The sequence below is a fragment of the Eumetopias jubatus genome, unplaced genomic scaffold (genome assembly GCF_037043125.1).
Source record: "Eumetopias jubatus isolate StellerSeaLion01/CBP00866 unplaced genomic scaffold, mEumJub1_p1.0 scaffold_15, whole genome shotgun sequence".
NCBI lineage: Eukaryota > Metazoa > Chordata > Mammalia > Carnivora > Otariidae > Eumetopias > Eumetopias jubatus.
Genome location: NW_028274821.1, coordinates 12,300,466 through 12,314,382, shown reverse-complemented (window position 1 = coordinate 12,314,382; position 13,917 = coordinate 12,300,466). Strand labels below are relative to the sequence as shown.

At 37.0% G+C, this 13,917-nt stretch overlaps 1 protein-coding gene across 2 annotated transcripts in view; it reads left to right on the top strand.

Annotated features, from left to right (window-relative positions):
- PTAR1 (protein prenyltransferase alpha subunit repeat containing 1) overlaps positions 1-12,613 on the top strand; it is a 52,856-nt gene extending 40,243 nt beyond the window's left edge. For both annotated transcript variants that reach the window (XM_028117411.2, XM_028117409.2), the window contains 2 exons: positions 4,726-5,027; positions 7,343-12,613. In XM_028117411.2, the coding sequence (XP_027973212.1) occupies positions 4,726-5,027; positions 7,343-7,685 (645 nt within the window). In that variant the 3' untranslated portion in view covers positions 7,686-12,613. The remainder of the gene's footprint in view (positions 1-4,725; positions 5,028-7,342) is intronic.
- Positions 12,614-13,917: the final 1,304 nt, after the last annotated feature.

Here is a 13,917-nt window from a genome sequence, read left to right as displayed (position 1 = left end):
TGCCCTGCCCTTGGTTGAGCTCCATGCCCTTCCTTTCCCCTCTGCTACTGCAGCTCTCTCAGTGAGAGTGCTGAATTTGCAAAATCCCCTTTCTGTTCTTAGAAGCCACTGGGCCCAGCTAGGAGATCATGCCCTACTATGCTTGTCTATTAGAGGAAGTAATCACAGAAGTACCACCCGTCTAAAGCAGCTTAAAAATACATATAAAATGAGCTGGCAGGCGCCTGGGTGGCTCAGTCGTTAAGTGTCTGCCTTCGGCTCAGGCCATGATCCCAGGGTCCTGGGATCGAGCCCCGCATCAGGCTCCCTGCTCGGTGGGAAGCCTGCTTCTCCCTCTCCCACTCCCCCTGCTTATGTTCCCTCTCTCGCTGTCTCTCTGTCAAATAAATCTTTAAAAAAAAAAATGAGGGGCGCCTGGGTGGCTCAGTCGTTGGGCGTCTGCCTTCGGCTCAGGTCGTGATCCCAGGGTCCTGGAATCGAGCCCTGCATCGGGCTCCCCGCTCAGCGGGAAGCCTGCTTCTCCCTCTCCCACTCCCTCTGCTTGTGTTTCCTCTCTCTCTCTCTGTCAAAAAAAAATAACAATAATAAAATCTTAAAAAAAAAAAAAACTTTATTAAAAAAAATGAGCTGGCATCTTTTTACTTAGGAAATTGAAAATGATTTTTTTTTAAGATTTTATTTATTTATTTGAGAAAGAGACAGCACAAGCTGGGGGGAGGGGGAGAAACAGACTCCCCACTGAGCAGGGAGCCTGACGCGGGGCTCGATCCCAGGACCCCAAGATCATGACCGAGCCGAAAGCAGACACTTAACTGACTGAGCCACCCAGGCGCCCCGAAAAAAAATTTTTTTAAAGTACTTGTATCCAGCATTGATAAGGCTATGAAAACAAGCATTGTAGAAATTGGTGTAATCTTACTGAAGGACAGCATGGCAGCATTTATCAGACTCTATCAAAAAAGATGTGTTCTTTCTAATCTAGTAGTTCTGCCTGTAGGAATTCATCCTAAAGAAATACTGGGAGATATAGTATGGTGCTGTAGTAATTAAAGGTTCCACTCAGTGGTCAGACAGACCTAATTTGAATCCTGACTGTACCATCCTTTCTCATTGAGCGATGTGAATTAAATGGGAAAATCCACGTAAAGTGGCCGTCAGAAGTGCTTGTACTAAGTGTTCAATAAACACAGGCTATTATATTAAATATGAAAGTTTGATATATGAAAATGCTCTTTATAATAGAACCACTCTAACCCTTCAATAATAACAGACTAGTTACATTGCAGTTCATCACAAATTGGAATATTTTGTTGCTACTAAAAATTATATTTTGAAAGATTATTTAAAGAAAAAGTTCACTATAGGATAAGGATCTTTAAAACTAAATATGAGATGGTCCTAATATAGATTTTTAATATATTATTAGCTTTGAATGAGATTTTAAAGTGTTTAGAACAGTGCTTGGCATATTGTAACTGCTTAACATATATATATACACACACACACATACAGTGCTATTACAGATATATTGGCTTGTGTTTTCCATAATAAACACGTATTCATTTTCTAGTCAAAAAAAAAAAAAAAAGAATAAAGAATTGTGAACAGTGCTAGAGGGTGGAATTATGACATTTTCATTTTCTGTTTTGTTTTCTATGGTGATTGTATGTTTTAGGTAGACATTTATTTAAGTAAATTTTAAAATAGTCTCATTTGTGAGGGTAGGGTGAGAGGAAAGACTCACATTTGAACAGAAGTTATTACTACTAGCCAATTAAAAGTTGATAATGGTATGTCACCTGAGAAAGCACACAGGGCCATTTCTGCAAAAAAAAGACATACAGATGGCCCATAAAGACATGAAAAGATGTTCAACATCATTAGCCATAAGGGAAATGCAAATCAAAACCACAGTGAGATGATATTTCATACCAAGTAGGATGGCTGAAATGAAAAACAAGTTAATAAAAGTGCTGACAAGGATGCGGAGAAACTGGAACCCTTAAACATTGCTGGTAGGAATGTGAAATGATGCAGCCACTGTGGAAAACGATTTGGCATTTCCTCAAAAAATTAAACCTGGAATTACCACATATGACCCTGTGGTTCTACTTTTAGGTATATACCCCACAGAATTGAAAACTTGTTACAGCAGTGTTTGTAACAGCGTAATTCATAATAGCCCCCCCAAAAAAGTAACAACTCAAAAACGTCCATTATCTGAGGGGTAGATAAATGCAGTGTGGTACATCCATACAATGGGATGTTATTCAGCCTTAAAGAAACGAAGTCCTGATACATGGATGAATCCTGAAAACCTGCTGATGGAAAGAAGCCAGATTCAGAATGCCACATATTCTAGAATTCCATTTATATGACATTCGGAATAGGCAGGGCACAGTAGTGGGTGCCAGAGGCTGGAGCGAATGGAGATTAGGGGACTCCTTACAGGAATAGGGGTTGTTTGGGAGATGATGAAAATGTTCAGAAATTAGATAGCAGTGATGGTGGCACAAGTCTGTGATTATACCGAAAATCACCAGTTTATTTTTCAACTTCAAAAATTGGTTCTAAAGTACATTAGAAAGAATAAAACTTCAACAATGAAGGAATGAGCATTTTCAGTAGTCTTTGATTTTAAACCTGTTAATCCTTCTGTGTCATAGCCCTGCTTCTGTAGTTCTCTTGTACTTATTTTTTCACTCATTCATTTTTTTATATGGAGTGTTGAAAAAGAATAACGGTATGTAAGTTCTATCATAGACAGGTCATTGATCCTGTCCATACCTTACATAAGCCTTATCTTTATGCAGTGACTTTAAGATCACTTTAAAAGTAATTGCTTTTTTTTTTAAATCATTGTTTATATCTCTATACCTTTGGATTCTAGTAAAAAATGCCCTGAAATTCCTGTTAAAGTTTCTTTTCTCATTTAGTATACCTATTAAATATATCAAGGGAAAAGAATATAGTGAATTTTTCTCTTAAAAAATCCGAGAAAATTTTTTAAAGGAATTCATGTTGAAAATCTTTCACATATGTGCTATTTTTGTCTCAAAATGAAAATAATTAAAAGTTTTATGTATAGAAATATGCAGTAAGAAATAATCTAAAGGTTTTTCCTGTTATGTAAATTCCTTTTAAACATGTTTTATACTCTTTCCAGTCCATATTAAGAAGCCCTACCAAAATTAAAAAGCTGATGTATTATTGCTTAAATGTCCTGCAGGTTAATTCTTCAAAGTGTAATAACCTTAAGGTTAGTATATATTTTTCTAAGGTAGAAGTTTATCTGGTGCTATTTTGCTCACCATTTTAATCAAATGAACAGTCTTGTTTTCCATTTCTCAGAGATTCACCAGCTCTGGAACAAACCTATTTGGCTTTGAATAAAGTCATTAGAATTTAAAGGAGATATTTAAAGCATTTCACTGATATAAATCGACTGTCTTTGCTGGGAGTAATCTTGTCCCGATGTACTAGTCACTTAATTCACTAAATTATTCATTTCACTCATGGATTCATTCATAAAATACTTACATATTCACTCTGATGCCATTGGGTATAGAATGATGGAAACATTAATTAGGAATGAATAAATATCTTAAACAACTTGTAGAATTTAGTGGGGATGAACAGAGGTACAGAAAATTCTATAATGTCTGGTAGAACACACAGGAACCATGGAGGTTCAGGAGAGGGAAAGATTTCTTCTATGGGAAGAGAGGAACTATGAGAAATGGAGGGGATCTTGGTACAAGAGAAAGCATTTACCTGGGACCCTTGAAAAGCAGGTAAAGGAGAAGCCCCTGGGCTTTGTGCTGTCTATACTATTCACTGCTGGCAAGTATATGTCTTTTTTCCATAGCTGGTCTGAAAATCCTCTGATGGACTGTGGTAGGCCCTCAATATAGCTTTTGCTGATCAGAATCCATTTGCATTTGCTACTTGTCCAGGACACTGCCAAATAATTTATTTTTTCATAACTGCTGCTTTTCTTTTTAATCATTCCATTTGAAGTTGCTTAGTTTGCAGGATTGATAATACAAAGACTTAATTCACTGCTTAATTTTGTCTCATCTACTTAAAAAAAATCATTTATCATTGATGTTAATTGAGTTTGAGATGAATAGGAAAATCATGCGCTCTTGCATCATATTTTTGTACTAAGCCCAAAACTGACCGTCTCTGCCCTCATGGCACTTATAGTGAAGAAATAATAATACATTGAGTCAGTTGGTCAACACATAGTAAGTTAGGTATTGTAATGTTCATTAAAAGTTAAAGTTTATCAAAGTAACCTTTGAATTTATATTTTCTCTTCAACGTCAGCATTCTTGTAAATAAACACCCTAATGTTCATCATTATTTTAGAATAGCTTTTCTGTGTGTGTGCCCATCACAATGTGATTGATCAAGGTCCAGAGAAAGAATGACAAATAAGTCCTTAAATTCTGTAGGGTGTGTATATGTATATATGTATATATATATACACACACACATATACACACACCTCTTACTACTTTATTAGGGAAAGGGGAAACTAGCCTTTACTGAGCTTCCACTGAGTGACAACACTGTGTTGGACATTGTATACAAAATATTGGTAGAAACAGTGTTACCAAAAAATACAAGGAACAAATTAAAGAGAAATCCAAAACATTAATGGAGAAAGAAATTCCTTTGGCAGTTCCTCTTCTCACTTCCCTTTTTTCTTCCTACAAGATTCTTCTTGATGAACTGTCTTCTACTAAACACTGGGCATCCATGCATGTTTCAGACCACAGTGGATTTCACTACCGCCAGTTTCTGTTAAAGTCTTTGATTAGCCAAACTGTGATAGATGGCTCTGTATTGGAGCAAAACCCTTTGAGAAGTGAGCCAGCTCTAGTTCTTCCAAAAGATGAAGCAGCAGCTTCAACAGAGGAAGCAAGGATAAATCTTCCCCGTCTTCTAGAAGAAGAAGTTGAATTCAGCACTGATCTTATTGATTCCTACCCAGGACATGAAACCCTTTGGTGTCACAGGTAAGAGGAGGGAAAATCTCTTTTCTGCATGGAACTGCTTGGCTTTATGAGAGCTGCAGAAGGTCTTAAGTCTTACACCTGCCTGCTCAGGTAAATATGGTAATTGATTGTGGAGCTTTGCCTGAATTCAGAGGCGTTTATGTTACCATATCTTCTTCCTCATGATCTTCAATATGAGGTTCCTCATGCAGAGATCTTTGCCTAATGCTTAAGATGGTGGTATTCAAGCTTGACTATCCCAACAGAATAGCCTGTGTTACTTCCAAACTGAAAACAAGTTTCTGGACTCCCTCCCTGGAGATTCTGGTATTTATAGTATACCTGGGGTAGAACGCTGCCATTTAGTCTTTAAAAAACAATGAAGAGTAGGGGGATGGGTTAGCCTGGTGATGGGTATTAAAGAGGGCACATTCTGCATGGAGCACTGGGTGTTATGAACAAACAATGAATCATGGAACACTACACCAAAACAAATTATGTAATATATGGTGATTAACATAACAATAAAAAATTTTAAAAAAAGAATTTCGAAATAGCAAAAAAAAAAAAAAAACAATGAAGAAACTTAAAAGGTAAATTTGATGCAGAGTCGGGTTTAGACCATTGATTAGACCTTGAGAATAGTTAAGCTTATTGATGGTCTGCAAATTAAGTTTCCTTAAGTATAAGCTCTTGACACTTTTTGTTTTTTAAAGTGTGCTTTGGGAGGAGGGCAGGATTATTAGGAAGGAGTGAAAGAAATTAGCAACCTCATAACCTGAGTTCTGAGTACATTTGACAGCAAAGTAACTGTCATGTTGGAATGAAGTCCAGGTGTGGGAACCCCCTGATTGGTTCTTTTTTTGAGTCATCTCCATCTCTAAATACGGATTCTACTTCAGACTAGAGGATTCTATTTGTAAACAAAGGACTTGCCTGTGCCAGGCAGGAGGTAGGAAGTTTAAATATTGGTGTATTTTTAAAGTTGTTGAGATTTGCCCCCTTTTGCCAGTCTAGTCTAGGTTGTAGGCTATTTGAGGAGATGTGTTCAGCTGCTCTTCCATGCTACGTGTCTTTAGAAGATGGAAGACCATCTCCCCTCTTTGGCACCTTCATAAAAAAATTTCTTTTTCTCATAAAAACAAGACACTCTTATTCCACATTTTCTAGAGAGAAGATCTTAACTTCCATGTTGTTTTGGTGTTAACAGATTTTATTGCTGTTCTATATTTAGGTACATCAGTAGCAAGGCTGAGAAAATTTAAGAATTGTATTTGTGTGTAAGAGATAGCTAGATTAACAGAGCAGAAGCTTTGTATAAAGATTAAGTTTGGGGTGAGGCATGGGGAAAAGCAACAGTTGAGATGACCTGTAATTATACAGGCTACTTTTCTACTATTGAGTCATTGCCTTTAGGCACCTTATCTGTCCTTTAAGTTTTATCCTCTATAAAATGGGTAAATTATATGCTCCCTGTCTACTCCAGAATATGCTGGGAAAATGAACAGAATTATCTCTCGAGGGCTTAGAGTTGCTAATATGAATAATGAGATGGAACAACCTAGAATCTATGTGGTTTACCAGTTGTGAACAGTAGATGTACACCCCCACTGAGTCAAAATTTTTGGAGATTAGGCACATAGATCTTCATTTTTAACAAAAAACTCTAGATGAGTCTAAGGGCAGGAGAACTGTGCTCCTTAGAGGAAGTACAAGGGCGGTGTCTTTTAAATGCTTTGCTCAGAGCCCAGCACATCCCTACTGCATGTAGATATTTAATGAGACTGTAGTGATGGATTTCGGGAAAAGTTCAGTTGGTTTTTAGATAATACCTGTTCTTATTAAAGAAAATACTAGATAGAGGCCATGGACTAAAAGCCTCTAGATGAGCTATTTAATCCTGTTGTTCCTGAATCACTTCTGTTTTAGGATATCAGTGAAGTTAATTTTTGGTTCTGTTTTGTTTTTTTAGAGCAGAAATTGGACTAAGATCGATTTCTCATTTTGTATTGTAGTTACAAAGAGTAACAATTCCAAGTGATTGTCATCATCTCAGTGGTATTAAAAAACCCTTGGGGTCGTGTGTAGGGTTCTTTCTCACAAACAATCCAGTAATCTGGGCTTGTAAGACTCTGGTCTAAATACACAGAGATTTCAGTGTAATTGCTCCTCCCCCTGCTCCAGGTAACTCTGGTCACCAAGGGGGACAGCAAACTGAGTACTGTATGTCTTGAAATTATCAACTTATTATTCTTGTTTTTTTCCCTGAAAAGCTTGACTTCGTGATACTGAGTTTTCTTTTCCGTGTTCTCTTCCTCCCCCCTCCTCCTTCACAGGCGGCACGTTTTCTACCTTCAGCATCACTTAAGTGGTAGGTTTCCTCACAGCGTGACCCAGTTGTCACCTGCAGACAGCCCTGGGGGGACTTTGAGTGACTTGCACCTCATCCCAGCAGGCCCACACGTGTCTCAGGCCATGGAGGTGGACGGGCTGAATGACTGTAGCAAGCAAGGCTATTCCCAGGAAACCAAACGCCTGAAGCGGACCCCAGCTCCAGACTCCCGGGGCCTGGAAATGGAGCATAGGTTCATCGATCAAGTATTGTCCACCTGCCGGAACGTAGAGCAGGCCAGGTTTGCCAATGCATACAGGAAATGGCTGGTTACGTTGAGTCAATGAAAGAGGTGTATTAGTCCTGCAAGGTTCCCCTTTCAGTGCAATATTGCTTTCCTTTCTTCCTTACATAGTTGCATGAACTGTTTGCTATTATGTGTGGTCTTCATCTTTAGGTTAAAAGTCCATAGTAAATCTTTCATTTTATTTATTTTGTTAAGAACTGGCATTCCTTTGGGGATAAAATAACTGTGTAGTTTCTTCCTGCTAAACAGTGAGTCTTAATTTTTTTTTTTTTTTAAGCTTTTCATCCTTTATATTTCTATACGTGAAGCTTCCTCTCATTTTGGTTCTCCTAAGTGGTTCACAGACACATCTACCCACCTCAGTGCAATTGCTGCATAGGCTAGTTTCTTTTTTTTTTTTAATTAAAAATTCATGTTGTTGTTCAGCTTTAGAATAATACAAGCTCAAAATTACTCATATCTAATTATTGTTTTGAGAATCAAATGGCCAGATAGATGGATTTGTGAAAATATAAATCATTTCTCTTTCTCGACTCAAGTTATTGACGAATGTAACCAAAGTCAGAAGTTACTGGAATTTATATAAAAAACATGCTTCCAATGTGTAATCCATTTTAAAATGGTTATTTTAAAAGAAAAATGAATTTTAAGAGTTTATGTAATTACAGGACTGGGAAATTATTTTTATCACTAGTTTTGATAGATTCTTTTTACCTCAAATTTGGTATAGGCCAAAAACACTCAAGTTAGCCCCTATAAACATCATTTGTTGTTTAAACCTGGAATGCCATTTTTAGTTATTATTACTTATTTTCCTTTTAAATTTACCATGAAAAGGGAAAATATGCATGGAAATGTATCCATAAAAATCTTCCTTTTTAAAAATTTTAAGTTCCTGAGGATATACTTAAACTACAGAATGTTTATGAAATGATTATTAAAAGTTTGCTGGTAAATGCCAGAGGAAAGAATAGCTTTTGAAGGTTAGTTCTTCAACCTTTGTTTTAAAAAATAAAACAACTTAAAGACTTTGATATTAAACTTATCAGGGATGAGGTACCAAAGTAGCCACCTCACAGCTGTATCTTATCTTTTTAATAATAAGGGCTGGGTTTTTCAGGTCTGTGAGGCAGGGTGGGAAAAAGGCCTGGTAATGTTTACTTTCTTAATATATTTTCCCCTTTGTAAATGGTCTGTGTTTGTTCTTTCCTCTCCACATACCTTTTCTTTATTTTCCCAATCCATTCCATATTTTTTGACACTTTTACCTTTGTTTTTCTTTAAATGTCTTATTTTGAGGATGTGTACTGAAGATACTCTCCGTCCTCTTTCCAGTGAATTTCATACCCCATTAAACACACACACACACACACACACACACACACACACACAGTATTAATATGAACTGCCCCTCTAAAAGTTCCCCTAACGATGGAAACTGCCTGTTGTCCTACGTGTGTGCAGAATGTAATAGTGGCTGAAGTAAGTATGACCGCCATACTTTGCTTCTTCTCCTTTTTACTTGCTAGGTCACCTGTAGGGTGAGGGGACAGACATAGGGGAAGGCAAACGTCTCCTGTCTACTATTATGGGAACCCTGGGCTTGAGTGAGGTACATTGCCTTAAGCTTAGGAGAAGCATAAGTTCTTTTTGTGCATCATGATTTTGTTGAGTAGCAAACTGTCAGGTAAGACTTAAGAACACCAGAAAAATTGTTCAGCCCGGTTCTTGTGGACAGAAGCTGCTTTTCTCTCTTGGGGCAAAATTAACCTTTTATAGTTTTTGTAGTATTTAGGTAAGAAAACAATTGTCATTATGAACATAATTCCATGGCCCTTTGTGTACAAAGCGTATTTTGAATCAAATACCTCAAGGTCTACCTAGACCTCTATGGATAAAACCATTAGTTTGTGATTTTCAGCACCTGTAGGGGATGGTGGGGAAACTACACAGAGAGGACATGAGAGAGTCAGCCCATTCCACTAAATACATGTTGCCAAATCCTGGCCTCACTCAGTATTACCTTTTTTCCACACATCATTCTAAGTGTCCTAGGTAATAGGGCTTCTTATGCTTTGATGTGAGAGTGACAGGGCAGGAGCATAGACAATACCCTGTGAAACATCAGCTCAATTTGATCGTGCTCCACGCCTTTTTAGAGCCACCACCTTTGATGTTATCTGTCTTCATGTGTGTTAAGGCCCTTAATCCACCCCTTTAAGAAGCCATGCAGTCCTATAAGATATCTTGGTCTCTTGTCTTCCCCTAATAAAATTTTGAGTAGGGAGTAAAAATACAAATATCTAAAGGATATTTACTGTTTGTGACTTTTGTGTGCTACTTTATTTCTAAAATTTGCATTTTTCAAGTGTTCATTCACAGAAAAACCTAGTATTGCCCTGTATGGTTGTGTTTTTTCCTAGATGGTTGACATCTACACTCATTAGCTGTGGTGTGATAATATCTCTTTGACTGAATGAGTTCATGCAGTGGAAAGGTGTGTCTATTTTCAGGGACGTGTTAATCTTTTTTTTTTCTATAAATATGTCATTGTCAAAAAGATAGTTTAGATTGACACACATTTCATCAAACTTTCCATTGGAAGAATAGTAGGCCATTGTACTGTCCTGTGGATCAAGAATACTACTGACAAACCAAAAGCAATAAGATCTGTAAATACCTCCACCACCACCTTCTTCCCCCACCCCACCTTTTTTAAAGTATACCTATTTTGGTAATATGATGTTCCCACATTATACTGTGTGCCTTGCACATTGTGAGGACTCATTAAATATTTATCAAATTAATAAATGATTATCTGTTTGAAGAAGGGAAAGATTGATCATGAGTAATGGACAGAATGAGTTATGATTGAGAAATTAATGGATTAGAACAATGGATTGTGAATGAATGATGTAGTCTAGATTCATGATACTTCCGGTGAGCTATTACATAAACAATAAGTTAATTTAGATTTTTTTCTTCATTTAAATACCTTGTTTATTAAACTCGTTAAATACCAGCCAAGAAATGCAGCTCTATAATTATGAATTAACTGTACTTTAAATATATATTAAAAATTCATAGAACAAAGCTCGTTTGCATTAAGAACACTACTTTCGTTCATTTATGATATTGGGAGGACAGATCTTGCCAACAGAGCCAGAAACACTGGGGCATTTGAAGAAATTCTTTGATTTCAAAGACTTTTTGATCTGTATTTGTGCCTGGATAGTCATTTTATGCTTCTCCTTTTCTACTCCCCAGCTTGAATTGTGGACCTTTTTAGGTATTTCTTAAACCTGTGTGAGTCATTTTTTTTTTTAATTTAAGGATTAGTTACCTATTAATGTCCCCTTTTTCTTTACTAGGTTTTAGCATTCTATTACCTCTTTGGAAACCCTGGGCCCAGACTCTCAGTCATATCCCTTATTCCTATGGTACGGTTCTAATTAAATTAAGGACTTCATTATTAATAGGATTACATCCATACAGGTTGTCACTCAAAGCCATTTAAATCTTCAGGTGAGGGCTTATGTGACACAAGTTAGGAAAACAAAAGTTCCTGGACTTTTCTGTGGCAGTTTGTAGGAAAGCATATATGGTGGTAGACTTTGTGTGATTTCCACGTATTCAGGTCATGTCAATTCATGCTTATTATATAATAAGCTTTTATATAAGAACTTTTAATACTGTTGAGAACAAATTAACAGTAGTAATTTTCTGTAGCACAAGATGGTATCTGGCATAGGCTAAATATAATTTAGGAGTACAACTGCCTCTTGCTGTACAACAGTGTAATCTTTTGGTCCCTCTTAATTATAGAAGATACTAAAGATTTAGTTAAAAAAGGAAGTAACATATATTCTCTTTTTTTTGCAGAAAGTTTTTGTAAGCTTACAGTTATTTTGTTACTAGAAAATTATATTTTAGAACTTTAAAGTATTTAAAATATTCTAGAAAATGTGAACAGCATTATTAACAACGTGTGTCTTCTGAATAAATGTCTCAAACAGAACCGTGCAGACCCTGGTACTTGGCGCGCTGCCGCCTCCCTATGCCTACACATACTCTCGGTGTACTCCTGTTGAATGGAGGTGTACATGGAGTCACAGGAAGGCAGAGACAAATTCAGTGGCAGGAAGGCAGTGGGCAGGAAAAAGATCAACCCTGAAAATTCTACTTGTCACACAATGTCTTTTAAAAAATAGTTAAACATACTGTGTTAATTTGAGTGCCTTTCTTCTTTCTAGAGGGAACAAGATCATATTTAATGTTTAGGTAGAAAACAAAGGATGGAAGTTTTATCAAACAGTTGATTGTAATTCATTGTATTGATTCCAGTTGCTAGGCATGGTCCCATGGAGTTTGTATCCTTTCATGAGATACTGATATGAGCAGGTAGGATGCTTTGGTTTGTATTTCTTAGCATTTTTAAGCACCCTACCAAGAATTCATTCTTTCCCTGTGGCAACTAACTTTTTGGGGGTCGGAGGCATTGTATTTTAGAGGAGAGCATGTGTATAATTGAAGATGAGCCTGAAGCCTGGGCAGCCCAAGGTCAAGGGCAACAGTGGCACTGTGCCCTACAAGAAAGGCCCAATGATTGTTCTAAATGAATCCTTTGCCTCACTTTAGGGACTTTTAAGAATTCCCTCCCAAATTCCATTTTGGAGGAAAAGAAGTAAATATTGAGATGAAACTTAAAATGTGGCATGTTATATATTTGGGTTATGGAGAAGGGAGGGACAGAAAGTCCCTATTTCAGGATAGCAAATAACTTGTAATTTCATAAAAATATACAGCTAAAGATTCCAAAGTGCTTTTCAGAGGACTGTTGAATAATATATTCCTAAACGGCAGCAATATGTCATAGTTCATAGTGGAGACAGGAAACCATTGTAGTAGATCTGGGGTGTGTGTGTGTGTGTGTGTGTGTGTGTGTGTGTGTGTGTGTGTGTGTGTGTTGCAGGGGGTGCATAGTGGAGACAGGAAACCATTGTAGTAGATCTGGTGTGTGTGTGTGTGTGTGTGTGTGTGTGTGTGTGTGTGTGTGTGTGTGTGTGTGTGTGTGTGTGTGTGTTGCAGGGGGTGCCTCTGGCTCTCAACTTGACATCTGCATTCTCGTTAGGCCATGTTAACACTTAAAACCAAACTCTTTGCTAAAAAAAATAGCAGTAGCTTAGTCTGCAGATGAAACTTTGTGCTTCCAAGAATATTAGCTCTTTATAGGTTGTGCTTTTTGGATGATAATATGGTCCACAAAGCTAACCCTGACATTTCTTTTATTAATCTGTTATTCCTCAGGGTGTAGAAGGTTTAGTAAATTCAGGACAAAATTTTATATTCAGTGGCAAAAAAAAGACAAAAATATGCTAAATATATTACTAGCTCTTAAAATTTTAGTGTAGATAGTATTTTTTATAAACCACTACCAGTGCAGTAGCTCATAGATGCTCTGTGACCGCCTCATTGTTCATCTCGCTGCTTCAATCCCTGTAGCCCTATTATGAATGTTCTCTTACACATGTCTTCTATGGAAACGATTTCTGTAATATATTGTTTTCCACGTTTGGCAGAAGTTGGGGGTGCTTTAGTTGACATCATTCTGTTTTTGGAAATCCTGTCCAGAAAATTACTGTTGGTTTTCAAACTGACAACTGTTTTGCTTCTTAAAACTTCAGTTTCCCTGGAAAGAGACCCTGTACGTGTTCAGTACACTGCATAATGCCTTGCACCTTGCAGGGATCCAACGGGTCAGAACCATTAAAGGCTAGAAAGTTAAAACTAGCTTACCTCTGTCTCATCTCAGCTTCAGGAGAAATACACTTATTGCGCTTAAGATACACAATTTGCTTCAAACATACAAGGCAAGATATACAACTGCACAAAACATCATAAGTGAAATTTAGATACTTTTAAGACATACACGTGTGCATATTCACATACATGTATGTATGTACATTTAAATGAGATTTGGAACTTGAATTTATGTAGTGATTTTACAGAGAATTATATCTAAAGGGTTTTAATTTTATTTAAAGTGCTCCTATTTAAAGGCAGTTTTATTAAACCAGCCCCTCAAGCAAAGTTGGAAACTTCATACAAGTGCCATTTGCCTGAATTAACCAGATATTTGTGTAAACTATTATTTTGTCTTTGGATGATTATGAACCATGACATTCTGGCTTTCCTTCCATATCTTTAGGGAATCAGCCTTAATTTTATGTATGGCCATCACTTTCCTCAGAGTACTATGCAGCATACTTCAA